The 19512-nt window shown below is 36.0% G+C and overlaps 1 protein-coding gene across 3 annotated transcripts in view; it reads right to left on the bottom strand.

Moving 5' to 3' along the window:
* The window catches only part of CSMD3 (CUB and Sushi multiple domains 3), a 725287-nt gene that overhangs the window by 102999 nt on the left and 602776 nt on the right, over positions 1-19512 (bottom strand). For all 3 annotated transcript variants that reach the window (XM_055800728.1, XM_055800729.1, XM_027777765.2), the window contains 5 exons: positions 17974-18092; positions 15298-15367; positions 13435-13551; positions 6751-6960; positions 2799-2987 (listed from right to left, as the gene is read on the bottom strand). In XM_055800728.1, coding sequence (XP_055656703.1) covers positions 2799-2987; positions 6751-6960; positions 13435-13551; positions 15298-15367; positions 17974-18092 — 705 coding nt within the window. The remainder of the gene's footprint in view (positions 1-2798; positions 2988-6750; positions 6961-13434; positions 13552-15297; positions 15368-17973; positions 18093-19512) is intronic.

Genomic DNA, 19512 nt, shown 5'->3' with positions numbered 1-19512 from the left:
AAACTATATGATTTTCTCCACAGAGGTTTCAGATGCATGTTGAATATGACACAACCTGTTACTAAAGAAAAGAAATTATGTCATAGAAGCCCAGTTCTAGAAAAGTGACCAAAGCTTAAAACTGTATAATTTGCTTTATTTTGCATACATTCCTCCCCACTCCAGCCCAAACAGGCATGAAATGGCAACCCAGACTCCATAAAATATATTCAAGAACCTCTAACCAGAGAACATCTTGTTGGTCATATAAATTTGATATATAGGAGTTATGCATTGTTCATATTTATGTAAAGCATGTGTTATAGTTTATATGTATACTTTGGTGCTGAGCTGTAGGGCAAGACTTTCCTAGTCACACTTCATCCATTCAGACTTAACAGCTGGTAAACTGTGTTTCTTTAACGCAAGGGTTTTTGAGCAGTGCAGACAGAATTGATTTTACAGCAGCATCTTAGGGGAGTGAGGACATGGGCTGATGACTGTCAGGCAATGAGATTTCTTGGAAAAGAAGAGGGAACAGATTCCAAATAGATGAAAGCAAGGGAGATGAGTTAAGAAGGGTCACAGAGTGTTAGATGGTGCTGAGCACAGGTCAGAGGGATTTTAGGTGCATGAGGGTGCAAGGAGAAGAGAACAAAACTGTTAAAACATGAAGCACGTTTAGTGATACTTGATTCAGATTGTCTGCTTCAAGAATTTTGAGGCATTAAACAAGCCTTAGCATATGCTGTCTTACAATAAAGATATTAAAGCAAAAACAAATTTATAACATACTGTACGTTTCCGGCACATATACATATACAAAAAAGCCCACTTCATTTTAATGCTTTTGAACACAAGGCCTTTATCTCAAATCATACCAAGCACAACTAGGAGATAACTAATTATCTTTTTCCTTCAAGAATAAAGAAAAAAAAACAAACCCAAACTCAAAAACATCAGTAGCATATAAAAATGTCAAAAACTGTTTACTAAAAATACCAAAGTAAACAGTTGCACAAAACCCCATGTAATTTAAGAAACTTCTCTGGGAGCTGAGTAATGTTGGCAGTCTGTAATCATACAGCACAGCACACATTAGAGCTCTATTATAATTCAGTTGATTTTTTTATCTTCATCTTTTCATATCACATTAAGTAGAAAAAAAGAACTTCCAGCCACTGCTCAGGAACTTCAGAAAAAAGTGATACTGAGAAAAGTAACATGATCAGGGCATCTTAGAATTTACTGATTAAATTCCAAGTTCCAGTAAGGTAATTAAAAAAACCCAGAATCACTTAATTCAGTAAATTATTTTTCTTGATTCTGAGGCACAGAAAATAATGCTAAAACTACGTAACAGGGAAAAGCTAAGTTGTTTAGCAGTTAAGACATGAACCATTAATATTCCTTCAGGACCCAGAAAATGGGGGTTTAAACTTACTTGTGATGAATTAACTTCTTCCCCTTTCAAAATACAGACAGTTTAGGTGTCACCTCTCTTTTATATGATAAGGCTGCTTCTTCTGAATTCAGTATCAGATAGGTCTTAATTTAGCTACCACATCCCCCTCAAATGCCTGTGGCTCATTGATTCCAAAAGGAATTTTGAGTAATGAGGCTTCTAATTTAAGTACTTAAAGATGATTCAGAATACAATGCAAAAAAAACAGAAAAGAAGGTGACTTATTATTTTCTGTGGGTGGGGATTTTTTTCCCCCTCAGGCATTCCTCTTCAACTTCCTTGATATTGAGAATCCCATTCTTAATACTGAGTTTTTAACATTCAATACAGAGGTAAGTTAGGCCTTTAATCAAGGTCCTGAATACCCCTCCTGAAACTTGGAGGGTCTTTACAGCACATGAAAGTGGGCACCCAATGCCTTGTACAGATCTTGTCTTTGTGGAAACCCATGTTTAGGCATATAGGGAATTTTACAGTCAATAACTTAATTGCTGTCTGAATGTTGCCACAACTGTGACAAGCGTGGATCTTCCAGAAGCAAGTAATTATTTCATATGGAAAAAAATTCAGTCCTCAGTTCTACAAATAAGTTCTGCAGTGCACAGTTCTCTCTGAAAGATATTTCCATTTTACCAAAATATCCATCCTTGTCTGTTTCAGAGTTTGATGACACTAAACAACTGACTTTGGCCTGCTGCTTAGGTACAGGTTCCTTTCAGCATAGCTAGGGATAAGACAAACACCTCTACAGAATCATCATATAATTCATTCTGTCTCCTTAAAATTTCAGCTATGTGCAAGCCACAGTTCCTTTAATCTGCTTACCTGTTGCAAGCATATCAGTGTAAAAAAAAATGTGAAAGGTTAAAAAATGCAATTTAAAAAAAAATCCCATTACCAAAAAAATGTATGTACAAAGGACTTCACATAGCACTGACTGAAGGACAACTGCACTTTATGTCACCTTTGACATTTCTTTCTAACCCATAAGACAGAACATACATGGGCAGAGTTGGGAAATTCAATTTTTGAATCCTTTTTTCTTGATCAAGTGCAGAGCAAGTGCAAGTAGCACCACCAAGATTAAAAAGCAGCATGGGTCTCCACATTCCAGACCTTAAGCCTAACCATCCAAATTATTATCTTAGGTAAGTTTTCAGAGATTTTATATTTCCATGAAACATTTCAGCTTCTCTGCAAAAATTTCCACATGCAAAATTGAATACTTCCTCTGCAAAGAATCACAATATAAAAATACAGATCTCTATAAATTGAAAAGCTCAAATGATTTCAGTTAACAGTCCTTAGAAAGACTTACAAATAATGAAGCACTCACAGGTCAGCCAGAACATACCTTCACATCTAGGGAGAGGATGATTCCAGTTACGGCTGATGCCATGAAGACAAGTCAGAGCTGAATTTCCAATTAGTGTGTAGCCAGGAAAACACTCAAATGAAATAGTTTGTCCCACAGTAAAGTCATTCCCAATAACAAAACCATTACGAAATGGTCGAGGGTCAGGACAGCTTTGTAGCTGATAAGCTGGAAGAAATAAATAAGTAATAATAAGGGGGGGGGACACCCCTAAAATACAAATTTTTGTTATTTAAAAAAATAAAAGCTTTTAATTAGAATAAAATTAAAAAATCATGACCATTCCATATGTCTTAAGTTCTGTCATGGTGACATTCAAAATTGTTCGCCCTACTCCAAAGAAACACAGTGAAACAGCAATTCTGGGGAAATACATATAAAAATTAATTTCCAATTCCAAATCTCATAAGGAAAACATAATACTGCAACCAAAGTTTAAATGATCTTATGTTCTTTACATTTTGATAATGTGTGTGCATGTGTGTGTGTAAACAAACAAATAAACACCCAGCACCCTACCCTACAGGTTTTTGGAATAGAGTCCATAAAGCCAAAAATGAGACTAGCTTCTTTAACTTTATCTTTTAATTTTAGTAAGTATAGAAATAGTGCACTAGAGAAGAAAAGAGTAGAAAGGAATTTAGACTTTTTGTTTTCTCCACTTAGATCTGCAAAAAGGGAAGCCACTGACCAGCTTTTTAAGACTGCAAATTGCTTCCAAGTGCACCCTCAAGTACACCCTAATCAAAATAGGTCCAAGCTGCTGACAATGAAAATTAAAAAGGCTGTAGAAGAGTATCTAAACTAGAAGAATGGGAAAAAACTAGCAGGTACAGAAGACTGATGTGATGTCATGACAGGGAGAACGCTAACAGCCAATGCACCTCTCAAAACAGTGCAGAAGACAAACAGCAGAATTACAATAAATAGGAAAAGCAACTGAATGTTGAGTGATGCATACAGTATTAAGGAACAGAAGAGGGGCCAAACTAAGAACTCCCTTCACACCAATACAGGAGCCTAAAACACCACAAGAGGTGGAATATAGAATGCTTGAGCCAACAAACTGCCCTGACATGAAAGGCATGGCAGACAGCAGAAGGATGCAGTGTTGCCAGGTGACCACCTTTCCAAGACTGAGAGGGCAGAGACTTCCAGGTGGAAAAGCAGCATTGCTATTTAGAAATTATAAGTGCCATACAAGAGAAATATTTCCAGAATAAAGTATTATAGAATACTCATAGGTAGAAATTAAAACTCCAGAAATACAAGTGCAGTACTGAGCTGCTTCTACAAACATCTAAACAGGAAAATGATAGTCAGTAGGAAATGTTAAGCAAAATTAGAGAAGCTGCAAAAATATGACAGGTAGCCGTAACGGAATACCCAAATATCCACCTCACCAGGATGACTTGAACAAGTAAGATTTTGAATGCAGGAAATAATTGGTCCCTAGAACAAGCAGTCTGAGAGCCCACAAAAAAAGATCTTATTTTAGATTTGAACCAGCTTGGTACTCAAGCCTTAGTTCAACAAGTATTCATGGGAGAGCTGCTCCATAATAGCAGTCATAATGCAGTTTCGTTGTACTGGGAGGGAGCAAGTCAAATAAACCCAGCACAGGGGTATTCAATTTTCTGGAAAGGAAATTATACAAAAATGAGGCAATGCAGATTGGAATCTCTTAACTGACACTACTTTAAAGACCAGGTAAAACGCATTCCACAGTTCAGCAAAAAAAACACACTACAGCAGTTCAGAAAAATGCCTGTGTAGTTCAGTAGGAAAGTTAAAGAAGCTACAATAGGGAAAAGGTTGGCATTTAAACAATGAAAGTCTGCCTTTCCAAAAAGTCATAAAACACAGCAGGTCAAATTTAATTAGAACATAAAGACAGCAAAAATAATTTGAAAAATGTCTTGAGATGTCTCAGCTGATCAAAAAAAAATATTTGACAACGTCAGATGCAAGAAGTCAGTTAGGGCACTAGTGGGATCAAAGGACTTGGGGATTAGGATGCCATAGAAAGAAAAAACTCAGTAAATTCTTTGTATCCATCTTTACTGCTGAAGATGGTATAGAGATTTCCAGACAAGATATGGTGCTTTTATTTTGCAGGTCTAAGGTACTAGATCAATTTGAAATAAATACAGAAGTACTACTCTAAATGGGTAAAGCAAAGGACCAGGAGCAGATGGCTTTCACCCAGAAAAGCTGCTGAACCAAGATGTGTATCATATCATTTCCAGATCTGATTTAGAGGAGTGGTGATTTCCCACTGTAAATCACATCTATCTTTAGAGGGGATCTATGAAATTACAGACCAGCAAGTCTGACTTCTACATCTGATAATATGATACAGCCTACAATAATGAATAACATTACTGAGCCCACAGCTAAACATGGTTTCTTGTTTAGAGAATTGGAGATGATATGATTGAAGTTCACAAAAGTCATAAAGACAGTGGAAAGGCTGAATGTGAAAATGCCATCAAATCCACAGTAATGGAATTAGGAGTCTTGCAACAACTATGGATGCTGGGAGAGTACAAAAAAAACATAGCTAGGCTTCTGTGCTGCTAAGTAGCATTTCCTTTTGCCATTTAGAGATACTATACTGAGCTAAATGGAGAAATTTTCTGATCCAATAGGGGTTATTTTTACATTCCCGTATTTAAGGAAGAGGAGAAATAATCCTGTCTATGGTTTTGTTTTTCTCAGAAGAATTACAAGGCTCTATAATAAAATATGAATATCAAATATTTTATAGCAAACAAGTAAGATTTGAAAATAAGTGTCTCTTACACATCTTGGCAAACTTTTCCAAGAAGATTTGAAACACTGATTTCTTATTACAGAACTGAGAAAAAATACAGTATGCAATTCTGCAAAATCAGAACCACAGATTGTATATGATTGAAAGAGACAGTTCTCTTGTATGTGGTTAAAAACGGACAGGAACTTTTTTTTTAGTTATCTGACACATAACAACACACCAAAAATTAGTACTGTTACTATTAATAGCAGTAATAATATATGCTCTTAAGTCTTTTACTGCCCTTCTTAGCAGTAGATGTTAAGTTCCCTTACTCTTACAAATTGTGTCATTTTCCACATAAAAAGTGAAAATCTTCCCAGGCAATTTAAGTCATAAATTGACTTTTTCTTTAAAAAGCTAACACTTTTTACAGTGGCTCACATTCAGAATGTTACAGAGTTCAAGTCAATTTGCCCTTGTTACTACCGAGTAATAGGAGACTGCTATAAAGTAAAACCTCTTTAAATCATCCTTTGATGTTATTCATATCATGAAAACAGGTATAGTTTAAAATACACATTTGACCTTTTTCTGTGAACAGTGGTCATCTAATCCCTTTTAAATGATTCTGCAATTGTATAAAAAGAATTATGATCTTGCAGTCTTCTCCAGCTCAGCATGACCTATTTGGGTAGAACAAACAGAACAAGAACCTTCCAGGGCAACTGTGAAATATGAAATAAAATTGATTTGGAGATTTCTGGATTGGCATTATTCTGTACTAGCCTACATTGATCCAGTACTGTAAAACAATATTTAGATCTTTCCCTTCTAGAACCTGAAACAAATTTGAGATTCCCATATGCTTTTAAAGATCGAACAAAAGAGATGCTTACTTTGTAAAGCCATGCAATGTAAATTAATATGCCAGCCAAATTCAGGTATGGGCAATTATCTGTTTGCCTACATTTGAACTGCTTTTTAAAGTGAATAGGCAATTATTTTTCCTTTTTCATCTTATTTTTCTTCATTCTTCTGTTTGATCTCAATGCATAACACTTTGGTTTGAAAGACATGAAATCTTTTATTTCATATTTATCTTTTAGGAATGCCAAAAAAAGAATTAACCTTCAATAGCCACCTTGTTCTCACATAAGAAAGTCAAAATCTCACCTTGATATACAATATGAAATCCTTGTTTGTTCTGTGAGTAATCGCTGTGAAAGTATAAGCTGGTTTCATGAGTTGTGCTGAACAGAGAGGCTGGTAGCTGAGGGCCACTTAGTCTCCCAATAACAGTGCTAGTTTCTGTAGATCCGCTCCTGACTTCTAAGTAATCATGTATGGTCTCCGTTGAGAAATTCACAAATTGCAAATGGACACCTGAAAAACATCATCAGTAAATAAAAGCCACCAGTATCAATACCAGGAGGGAAAATAAAGTATGTACATTTTACACTGATAATATCAGAAAATAATGTAACCAGTGGAAATGCGTTTGTTACACTCCCAGATGCATTCATGGAATTCAGTTAGAAGCATTCTTTTTCCTCATGCATTACTAACTCTGAAGTAAGAAATGCTAACGCTGAAATTCTAACATGATCCAAAGCATTGAACTGTAGGTTCTTTATATGTTACTTTTTGGCGAACTTTATTTATGTATTTAGGGCAAATTCAGTTCTGAACCTTGAAAACATTCAATTTAGTTAAGGCTTTCCTGTTTTCAATTGCATAAAATAGTCTCTGTATTAAAAGAAAAAAATGCTTTGCATCCACACCTGGAAAAAAACTCAGTGACAGAATACTACCCCAGAGATAGCTGCATTTCACTTGCACATAAACTGATCTCTCTTGGCTTAAACATATTAAAACAATATGTATATATATATATATATAAAATAATGAGGCACAGTAAAAATATGCATATAGTATGGATTATATATATTGTAAAGGTATGCAGAAAGAGAGCGCCTGCTCCTTTAAGGGTATCTGGCCAAAGACATTTTTCATTGAAGCAAGGGAAAATAAGAAAAGGAGGAAGATATAAACAAGAACATACAGGGTTCACCAACCTGAGGGACAGCGATGGGAGCCAGGCCTAGTCAATCACAATAATTGATGAGGTCAAGTGAGAATGTGAGAATTTTTATTCTAGCATGGTTATCTGATCAAGTACTTTATAAATTGCAAAACCAATAGAGAAAGGGAAAACTGGAAACCAAAATATACCAAGACACAGACTTCACAAAGCAAACATGGAGCCAATGTCAAGAAACAAACCTTGCTAGTCACATGAATTGATAGGCTATCAAGAAACTACAGGTGCAACTTCCAGGAAGATCAACCTAGGCTTTGCAACCATAAAACTGTCAAGCCAGGGGACCCTCATACCGGGAGGGGTGCAGGAACTGATAGACAAGCCCCTGAGGGGACATGCAGCGGATAGGACAGCAGGAAGGAACAAAGACAGGTGTAGGCATAAAAGGGCATAAAAGGGGCTGGTTGTGGGTAAAATGGGGCCGGTCAATATGTCTGTCTGTCTGAGCCCCTCACCTGATTACTCAGATCTTCTTACTAAATCTTTTCTTAACTACCTCTCTGTGTGATCTGTCTCTACCCTGTGTGTATGTGTGGTGCAAGGACATCTACTGGCGAGACCCAAATCTGTGAGTAGAATTTGGTGCCAGCTACTGGAGTCAGATAAGGGATGTGGGCATGTGGCCTGTGGTGGCAGCCACCAGAGTGAGCGAGGGGCCATAGCTCTCTGGATCTAGGGAGAGTCCAACAGACCTTGGTCCCAGAATGCCAGCCAGTGGGGGAACTGGTATGAGTGGACTGGGTGCCAGTCACTGGAGTCAGAGCAGCAGCATTGGCACCCCCAGCCTGAAATGCATGTGAGGGTCCTTAACTTCCATCCACAGGGGAGGGAACAGTGTGTGTTCTCAAAATCAGGTACTGGGGGGACCTGTGTGAGTGAGGAGCTCAGTGTTGGCAGCTGGAGTGGAACTGTGGGTCACAGCCTGTGTGCCTGGTGCTGGCTGCTAGGGGGAGGAGTATCATCTTCAGTCCTGGTGTGTGTAAGGGGCACACATCTGTCATCTGTTAGTGAACTTCAGATTGGACTAGCTGGTGAGTAGGAAGGCCTTGGTTCCAAGCCAGGATACCAGGCAGGCAGGGTCCGTGCTGGTACACCCAGGAGGACTTGCAAATGTGGAGTGCATAAGGGTTGAGTGTGTGAGTGTTGTCTCTTTGCAGCAAGCATCAAACTGGACCAGCCAGCCAGCAAGTAGGGGACCTGTGGAGCGGGCAAGGGGGCCCAAGATCCAGACAAAGGTGCCACGTGGACACTCAAGGCATCTGCAAATGTATGTGTGCTTGTGAACCTAGAGAATGTGCATGTGTGCCTGCACTAGTGACCTTCTGTCTCTGCCAGCCCAAGAGGTGGACGGGACTTGGCTGCCTGTGCTTGTGTTTTATTTATGTGAGTCCTGTATGTAGGAGCTGCTGAAGGCAGCACCTTCCCTGTGGCAGCCTGTGTGACCAGCCGTGTCAGTGTCCCTCATGTGTGTGTCTGTGCTCAGCTTCATTACTGTCTGAAACTGCAGATGGGAAGGTGGCATCCATGTGCCTCAGCCTGGGCAGAGACCTGGTGTCCCTGGGCTCCAGTGGCTGGGCAGGAGGGTCCTCAGCCGGAGTGGCTGCAGGAGTTAGCCACACTCCTTACAGCACTTAACATATATATTATTTTTGAGTCACAAAAAATGTAAATTATATTATCTAACCATCATTCATGACTACCTCTCCCATTAAACATACAGTTCAATTATTTAATGCTCATACACACACTGTGGCATATGATGACCTTGCCAACAGAAATTTTTGATTATTTGGTTCAGTAAGGAACAGGAAGGTAGCTTACTGTCCATTAGCAAGTTACCTCTCCTAACCAGGTGTGTGGCAGGAGAAGAAAATGCTCAGCAGTTGAGTAGTTATAGGGCTTTTTAAACATTTTCCTGTTTATACATAATTCTATTTAACTTACAACAAAGTAGGATTTGTATTTTGTCTGGAGCTAGTGCAACTATGGAATGATAATGGAGTACTTTCATTAAGAAGATGATTGAGTCCCACTGGTGTTTCTGGCAAAGACAATCAACATGTTTTTTTATAAAATTGAAAGGAAAAGATATAATGTCAGATTAATTATTGAAAATTCATGAATAATTTTGTAACTCCTAAACTGTAATAGCTAAATAGTGTTTGTCACTGTCTTTTAGAGCTTTTTCCCCAGACACCATGTAAAGTTTATAGTTGGAAAAAAGGTTGGCGCATAATTATATTAGTGTTACCATGATCATTTCTGTCTCTCTCTCTGTGATACAAAAGCCTTTGTTTATGTCATTCTTCTACTTTGCCAGCTTTCCAAATATTTCCTACACAGAGAATCCAGTTATATTCAAACTTTGCTCTTTCTCTATCCATTATATTTGTAGGCTTGGCCTTTTATTTGATCCTCTGAGCCAAGCACTTGTCCAAAGTTTAAGCTGCCACTAATACCTGCCAACTCATGCTATCAATTTTTTCTTTTTCACTCACTCTGTTCAATACAAAAATGGCTCTAATATATTTTTGCCCATCATTCTGTTCTCTGTACTCTACAGTCTTTCACTACAAGTACTGAACCATATCAATCTTCCAAAGTATTCAGTCTTTGCTTAGCCTGTAGCACCTGCCTCTGTTTGCCTCAGACTTCCGCTTGCTAGACTGTTTTTTTCTGAGGCTTTTTGCAGTTTGGAAACCCCGTGGAATGAGTATTTCATATATTTATATATAAGATCTAACCATAAATCTTGGAAAGAATAGCAATAAATCATATAAAGTAACCTTCTAAGTTGACTGCAAATCAACAGTGTCATTGGGTTAGATTACACCATTAGCTAATATAAAGTGGAAAAGCTTATGATCTGTGAATTTTAATTGGGATAAAATCTTGTTAGAGACATTTAAATAAGTGAAAGCCTATAGTAGGTTCCTGTGATGGTGTTTCTGAGTTTTTCTATTTACTACTTAGAAGAGTTAGATGTATGTCCTTCCACTGGACTAGGACCATAGCATCACTAAAACCAGTTTTAGCCATTGCTTTTTCAAATGTCACTTTTTTTTCTCACCTTTACAATGAAATTTTACTTTAATTTCCAATTCAGGTTTAATCATATCCTATTTAGGTCAAAAATGTCAAGCACATTTCAATCTGTGCAGTTTTAGTCTTCTTCTAGAAAAAGGAGCATTTAGTTTTCCTATACATGAAGTGGAAAACAGTTCACAAATCCAGTGAAAAAGGTCAGTTGGTACAAAGCAGTGCAGAACTATTCATTTTGGTGGAGCTAAACTTATTTTTTTAATCCAAAAAAACTGTTTCCAAAACTTTGATAGTTTAATTTCCTTCCTAATGGAAGTGAAATTAGATAGTATGTTAATATGAAGTTTAAATAGGAGTCTGAAAAGCCAAATTGGAATTATTGGATGCAGAGTGAGCAATGGAAACAGAAGCCTGGGAGAATGCAAGCAAAGAAAAAGGATTGGAGTAAGGCCTCAGTATTTGAAAAGAGTCAGGATAGCAGTAAAGTGAGGCAAGATGCAAAAGGTAAAGTATTTGGGATAAAAAGAGCAGTTTCTGTGTGCAGTTGAACACACCATTTCATGGAATTTGAAATTGAATCAATATTCCAGATTTTTATTACTTCTTCTATATTGCCAAATTACTTCGGAACCATCTAGCAAAGTATCCTGTTCCCTTATAGATCTGAATATCCTTTTCCTCTATAGCTTTGACCCAGGGATGATGTACCTACTAATGCTAATATTTTCTGTGATAACACAACAACAGGGATCTGCTTGGGATCTGAAGATTCTAAACAGCATTATGACTCATGATGAAACACTAGAAGCTGTCTAAAATTCAGGCAATGGCAAAATTAAAATGTTGATGCTACTTCTATAAAATACTAATACAATAAAATCAATTATTGACTTGAATCTTGTGCCTTTTGAACAAAATGCAAACATAAAGAATGGTCTCTATATGGAAATCCCTATGTTGACATAATGTATTTTCCACAGATAGATTCTGTTAAGTCAGTATTACTGAGTGTTTAATATTCTTCAAATTAAAACAACCCATGCAGAACAATTGGCTTTCATTTAAATCAGAAATCAACCAGGCTCATGGGAAGTATATTATAAAAGATCACAGAAGTGATTTTAAGAAGAGGAGAGAAAGAATCTGAACACATGGAGAAGGGAAAACTATTTGGATGTCACCTTCACTTACTTGGAAGACCCTGAAATTCTATATCATCGAGCAAAGAATATGGCAGAAGATGGCAAGTATAAAATAGAGAAGTGAGGTACATCTGAAAAAAAGCATGCCATTTAACTAGCATATAAAGAAAAAATAATCAAGTGCACGTGCTTCTACAAAAGTGCCACGAGTGTAAAAAGTTAGATAGGACAATTGTACTGGCTAGCTTTGAATAAAGATTTTGCAATGATAGATATATAGGATCCACTGAAAGCTGCTCAAGGGATTAGCCAATGGGTTAGCCAAGAGAAGTTCAGGTCACCAGAAAAAAGCCTGAAGCTATATCCACCTTTAAGAAAAGAAAAAGGACCTGGGCAATGGCAACTGCAGGTTCACTGCATTCCATGGAAAGATTATGCAACTTCCAAACACAAGAAAGACAAAAAAGGACTCAGGAGCAGTGAACATGGATTTACTAACAGAAAATCACGGTTAATCAACCTGTTTCCTTCTATGATTAAACTGACACAGGGAGAAGGGTGGATATAATATACTTCCAGTCTGCTATGGCTTTTGGATTAGTCTTCTATTGCATTCTCCTGTGGAAGCTGAACATATATGAGCTTGATGAATGGAAAAGTAGTAGTTTAAAAATTAACAGAACTCCAAGGCTCCAAGGGCCATAATTAGTCATCCAACATCTGGTTGGTAGCCAGTAACAAGCACAATATTCCCTGGGATGGTATGGGAGCTTACACTATTCAATGTCTTCAGGAGAGGCCTGGATGATGACATTGCATTCTCAACAAATAGATGGAGAACACTAAATTAGGAGGTGTGGATGAGATACTAAATGTCACAACTTCAGTCCAGAGAAACACTGAAAAACTTGAGGACTGAGTGAAAAGACCCTTCTTAAACATTTGCACAAGTAAAAATGTGAAGTTCTGCATCTGGAGCACAACATCCTTTTCTGTTAGGACGGGCTGGGAATTATTGGGGCAGCAGCCCTGCTAAGAAGGACCTGCCATAGTGGACTTGAGCTGATGTTACTGACAATTTCACTTTGAGTGGGAAGCTTGACAAATTTGAGTGGGAAGCTTCTAGAAGTCCCTTCCAAGAATATTTCTATGCTGCTCTGATGTTCACCTAGGATGTGCAAAGAAGCTTAATAATAAAATAATGAATTCAAATGCAGCTTTAACTTAATCTAAACTAATACTGACTTGCTTTAAAATATTTGTGATAGCTATTTATTTTTGTTTGGTTTATGACCTCACAAAGAGAAATGAAGTCTGTTAAATTAGAAAAATTGTACTTATTCTAACAATTTTGCCTTTATCAGAAGATTGCAGTATATGTTAAATAACAAACAAAGAAACTTGTAGCTTTTCTATTCTACATCTTTCTTTTAAGGCTTTGATAATTTCCTTATATTAATTATAATTCCTTTGTTTTCCCCAGGATAAGTATTCAGAATTTTATAAAATCTATGTTCAGTGGTTTGAATCCATAAAAACCACAGCAAGTTTAATCCATGAAAGAACACATACCAAAACCAATAGGCAGCTTTATTGTCCATGTGCAATCCAAACTGCTAGGATAGTTGCCTGGAAACCCAGGGCTGAGGATCACTCCACTGAAGTCTGACATGCTACCACCACATTGTGCTGTAAAAAAAAACCAAAAAAAACAAAGACAATTTTTTCAGAGGAGTTGAACGAGCTAAAAATTAATCCAGAATATTGAAGATCCTTCCAACATTAATAATATAATAATAACTAGGCTTATATTTTAAAAAATACACAAATATTCCTTTACCACTAAATACCTATAACAAAGTAATTTACAAGTAGGCATTTTAAAAATACGTATCTACTCTGAACTTACTAGGTTTTAATGTGGGAGACACAGGCACCTGAAAAGAGAACAGATGTTTACTCTGCACTCTGTCTGTACAAACCACCCATGCGAACAGGCAAGGAGTACACACCAGCTCATAGCAATACTGACACAAATCCATATCAGTTTGTAAAGGAGTATCTGAATAATATAAGGTAATAATGTATTTTAAAACAATTCTGTACTAAAAGCATTTCTAGAGTCCTTTTAAAAACTGAATTTGTATCCCGCTGTTCTAAAAATGAGATAAAATAAAGAGCCTTGGAAAATGTACACACACACAGAGCTACAGAATTTGAATCCATATTTTAACTTAATTTTAAATTTTTTTCAGGTATGATATCAATGGATAAAGTAACTTAGACTTCAATAGTAGATTTGAAGATATTGATTATAGAAAATACATTTTTTTAACAGTTTTGTCCTATTAATAGTTGCTATAACCTTTGAAAAACAATTAAAAGTCATATCTATATCATAATGATATCATATGTATATATATCGTAACTAATACCATATGAAAGAAAAAAGGAAAATACCCTCCCCAAAATTTTAGCACAGCGTCTTTCTCTTCAGAAGTTACCGCAGAGCAGCACAGTTATCTTATCAGTCTTCCTAAACATATATTAATATATAATGATGGAAACTGAAGGCTAACTCCTGAAAAAATTCTTACAAATACCTGAATTCTGTTGAATATTTATAAATTCTAAGCTGAGGGAGCTCAGTACCTCGTAGGAGGTTTTTAACACCTCACAGGATTAAGAACAGGATTATGTGAGGCAGCTCAAGAGGATATATAATCTGTTTTGAAGAAAAGCAAAGTACGAAATCTTTAATGAGATCTGTCACATCCTGCTTTCCATACATTCAAGATTACAGATACAGATAACTTTTACTGTTGAGGAACCCAAACAAAACGGCACTTCAATGAAAGAGAATGCAAATAGAAAGAGTCTTATATCCCTCACATTTCTTCATTACGTAAAGAGGGTATATTTAAGTGCACTTCAATGTTTTATTTGGGCTTCTGGCAGGCATCCAGTGCTTCTTCCATTAATATTAATATGGTCATAAATACAGTTTAATTTGAAAAACAATGTATCTTCTTAAATTGGGCAGTCATGCCTATGTTGGACTTACTAGAGGTGAAGATGTAATGCTATTTCTATTTTAGTATTTTCTATAATACTCATCACTATACCAGCGAAATGATTCATAAATAAATTAACTATGTTTGCAAGGGTCTCTAGAGATCTCATCACTGATAGTGAATTGATGATGGATGCTGACTAGAACATATTTCATTCATTCTTTTTCTGATTGGACATTTCAGAAAAGCTTTGCCAACGTAACTATGCAGCATACTTTGAAAAGCTTCAGCTTAATTTGAATATCTTCACTTTCAATTAAGTTCTTCAGTTCTCCCCATTCCTTCCCTTATGTTTAACTCTTGAGTTCTCTGGTTTTCTCGTTCTGGCATATTCGAGGAAGTTTATGTAAGCTGAACATACCTAAACATATTGGAATAGGATAATTCCATCTTCTAACTGGTCCAGGCATACAGGTGATATGTGAATGTCCCTAAAATGACACAATATTTTCTAATTCATATAATAAAATTATATAATATATGACATATCATTAATATCGCAACAAAAATATTTATAACTTAAAACATCATCAAATATATAAAAACATTAAGGTATAACAATTATATTGTATACTGTGAATTGTATCATGCTTTCAATACAACAGAAAGACTGTAATTTTAATTATGTGAATGTTAACCCACTAGATAATTGTGGCCATGCCCTTAATATTATTTCTAACAGTGTAACAGTATCCAGCTGAATTCTATAATACCCACTTTAGTATAAGCTAAAGGGTCTAGAAACTGAAGGTCTAACTGAAGCATCATTTACATAGTATTGATTTGCATCATTTGTTGCACATGATAAAAAGATACAAACTTTATACAGTATTGACTTTACATCTTAAATTCATATCTATTTTAAATGCAGTCCTTACCCTCAAAACAGTTCACTTAAGTTGCCAAAAGCTGAGATACTTAAGGAATCTCTTTAGATTTGTCCCTTTGCAACAGATGTGTTATGATTTCAAGGCAACCTTCTACAGATAAATTCCATGACCCACCAGAATGACCCTTTGTGTTGTTCATCAGTCTCATGTAATTTTAATTGTTTTCCAGAGACAGCACATGAAAATGAGAAAACTTAAGAGAAAACTGTGTTTGGGATATCTTGCAAAACCATATAGCATACACTTTAAGATGACCTAGCAGAAAAAAATCAGTAGCTTTTAGTCTGTTTGTTCAACATTCATATGAAGAAAAGAGTAAGTTTTTCAAGTTAAACCTCCTTATCTGTTTAGAGCTTGTAGCATTTGTGGGAACTGAATATCTCTAAAGGATCCAGGGTAACTGAATAGTTTATTAATCAATCTGCAACCAATTCTTTTTTCTCTCCGAGAAGAAAAATAAACACTTTCCTCACAGTATGCTTATCTACTTATTGGAAGAAAACAACCAACCAAACAAACAAACCACCAACAAAAACAAGTAATAATAATAATAAAAAAATTGAAGTGGCAAAGTCATACTGCATAAGCCAGAAAAACAATACAAAGGGAAGAGGTTTTACATGTGTGTTTCCACAGTCTGTGCTCCAATGTTCTTAATATTTTCCTTATTCCAACCATTTACTGTGGCTTGTCTGCTCACAGGTTTGTATTTAACTATGAAATTAAAATAAAGAAGAAAAAACAATTGACAGGTTGTTCCCAAGAACGACTAGCTAAAATCGGGCAACATAACGAGTAAACTTCAATAGTCATTGTCAGAGCTACAATCACAGAACATTTCAGTTATTCTTGAAATGCTATAAGGCTGCAGACATGACTAGGAACTCTGTCTTGAAGGGGAAACTGGAATACAGGTCCCAAATCCAAATGGCAGTTGAGATCTGGAAGCAGACAAGTTAATTTGGTTTCTATCACAATACATAAACTGCAGCTTTATTTATTTTTCTTTTAGTCAAAAAAGTAATTCAATTTTTATTTTTTGATGCATTACATATGAACCCAGTATTTTGGTCATCACAGAATTATGTAAAATAAATGAAAGTATTAGGATTTTTAAAACTTCAGTTAGTTAGTCCAACACTCATTAATGTGTTACAGGCCAGACCGATATTAATGAAAGAAGAAGGGTAGGTAAGTTATCCTTTTGCCACTTTACTCCAAAGGTATCAGTAAATCAATTAGCAGTTAATCATGTTACAAAATGTTTTCTCCCTTTAAGACTTTTCTTTTTAATATGCATAGGTAATGTGATTTCTCCCTTTTGAAGCTCCCAAAGAGCTAGAGGAAGTGGAGACTGTAGAGTCTGCAGAGTCACACATGACAAAAACCATAGTTGTTGAAAATAGTAACTTATCAGTTGGAACCTTAGTCCTTTAGGGGAGTGCCACAAGTGGAAACAACACTCAATTTTAGATTTAGTTCTACACTGTAACTGTACAATTTTTGGAAAATATTTTCACAATCTTTTCTGTAGCCAGACAGATTCCTGTTCGTTATATATGCTAAATAGCTCAAAGAGGTAAATTAATTGCTGTTTACAATCACTGTATTGTCTTTAGTTATACCTTTTGCTAATGCAAGAGCATAGCAAATTTGCTTGGCAAAAACACACCCATTTTTGAAAAAAAAATTGCATTAAAATTCCCAAGAAATTACTGAAAGAAAATAACTGACACTATCTGATTTCCTAAGAAAAACAATTATTTCCTTTCGTTTGCTCTTATTCCCCCTCTTCACTCACCTTTTTCCTCCTGTACATAGAGAACTATTGATAATTGCTCATCAAGTGATTTAACTTAGCTTGCCAACACTTCATATCTCAGCTATGAATACTAAAGATGCCATCAATAACAGATAACAGCCTATAATCACTAATGCAGAGGAAGCACAGAGCCAAACACTTCTGATGGAGTATTTGGATAGTTGCTAATTTAATATTTGGCAGAAAAGCCTACCAGTCCTGCAAGCTTATCACATGTTCACAACTCCTGAAGAGTTAGTTCAGTGTTCATTTCATATTGACAGAGTCAAACATAACCATGTGAAAGAACTAAAAGGAACAATTTGAAATCGGAAACTTGGCTTACCTGAAGAGAATAACCCTGATCGCACTGGAAAGACACCACATCTCCAACCATGTACCTGTCTCCAACTTTGACCCCATTGCTTGGAGTCTGTGGTTCAGGACAAGAGTCCAAACCTATAGCTGTGAAAAATTAAGAAGATTAGACATACTAAGGAACACAAAATCCAGTTTTAGACTCACAGAGAGTGTCTGTGTACACTGTACTGGTATGTTTTAGGAATCTCTTGGGTACCAGCAGTTTCTCTGTGGACAAGGAAGTGGCATATTATTTTGGAACAACTGTTATATAAAGTAAAAAACCTTCTTTTCTGAATAAAGGAAAAGGAAAGAAGTAATCAGGGTGGCAACAAACACTTCCCAACAATCTGCAGTCTCCGAAGACTCCTCTAAATTTCCACTGTCTCCTGGCTCAAACTCAGTAATGTCAACCTTCAGTCTCACTCCTAAATATAGCCTACCTAGCTCAAACTGGGAGCACCGCCACTTTCCCACCATCTGTTCCAGGGGATGCTGGTCAATACCACATCAAGTGCAAAAACCAGGAAAAACACTTCAAAGTGTAACTGCTCACCTGCCTTCAGGCTTTCACAAGTCTGATTCTGTTCTTTCATTCATGTACACACACACACACAGAGTAAATATTTACATCATGTTTCACTTAATCTGCTATTTTTAATGAAGTATCTATAGAGTTATAACACTAATATTTCAAATTTCTGATTACAATAGAAGCTAGTTTGCAAAGAGACCATATGCTTTTTTTATGGTAATCAAAAAGGGAAACAAATTCTTCTTCATTGCATTGTATCTCTTCATTGCACTTCCTCATTCATCTATCCATTCCTGAAAGACCCAGGAAAATAAGAATATGTGCAACATTAAGTAAAAGCAACCCAGTTACTGTCTTTGCTTACTGTAAGAATTACACCCTAATTAGTTGTGAAGCCAGGACTGTTAAGTGACATCAGTATATAGGGTAATAGGGAAATGTTGTGGGATTCAGTAATGGTACTATTTCAAAATATTATCAACCTCTGCATGTTTAAAAACTTACTAATTTAACTGGTAATTTCATATAAGAATCACATTATGTAAAAATTACTATTTGCAATGGTATATTTTTATACTATAGGAAGGTTGAAGACTAACACAAATTCTAAGGAATTAATAAAGCATACACATTATTTTTTCTCTGTAAGATATGTTTTGTACATCAAAAATAGTTTTCACTACCATAATTTTACAATAACATTGTATTGTAAAAATGAAAAAAAAATCCTCAACGTCTAGCATTCAGAAAGTAGACATTAAACTGATAATCTGGTTGTAATTCCTATTCTTCAAAATGTATTGCACACATGAAATTTTATATAAAACTATATTAGAAGGAAAAACTGTTTGAACTAAAATCATTGGCATGTACATTTTATTCATAGAAGTAAAACTCAGGACCATGATAATAAAACCTTTCTGCTATAAAGTGTAATTCAATCCTAAATTGGAGAAAATGTCCTTAATGCTTTTGCAGTCCTTATTTTCT

The sequence above is a fragment of the Falco peregrinus genome, chromosome 3 (assembly GCF_023634155.1).
Source record: "Falco peregrinus isolate bFalPer1 chromosome 3, bFalPer1.pri, whole genome shotgun sequence".
Taxonomy (NCBI): domain Eukaryota; kingdom Metazoa; phylum Chordata; class Aves; order Falconiformes; family Falconidae; genus Falco; species Falco peregrinus.
Note: the sequence above shows the minus strand (reverse complement) of the source record. Positions and strands in the feature narration are given on the sequence as shown.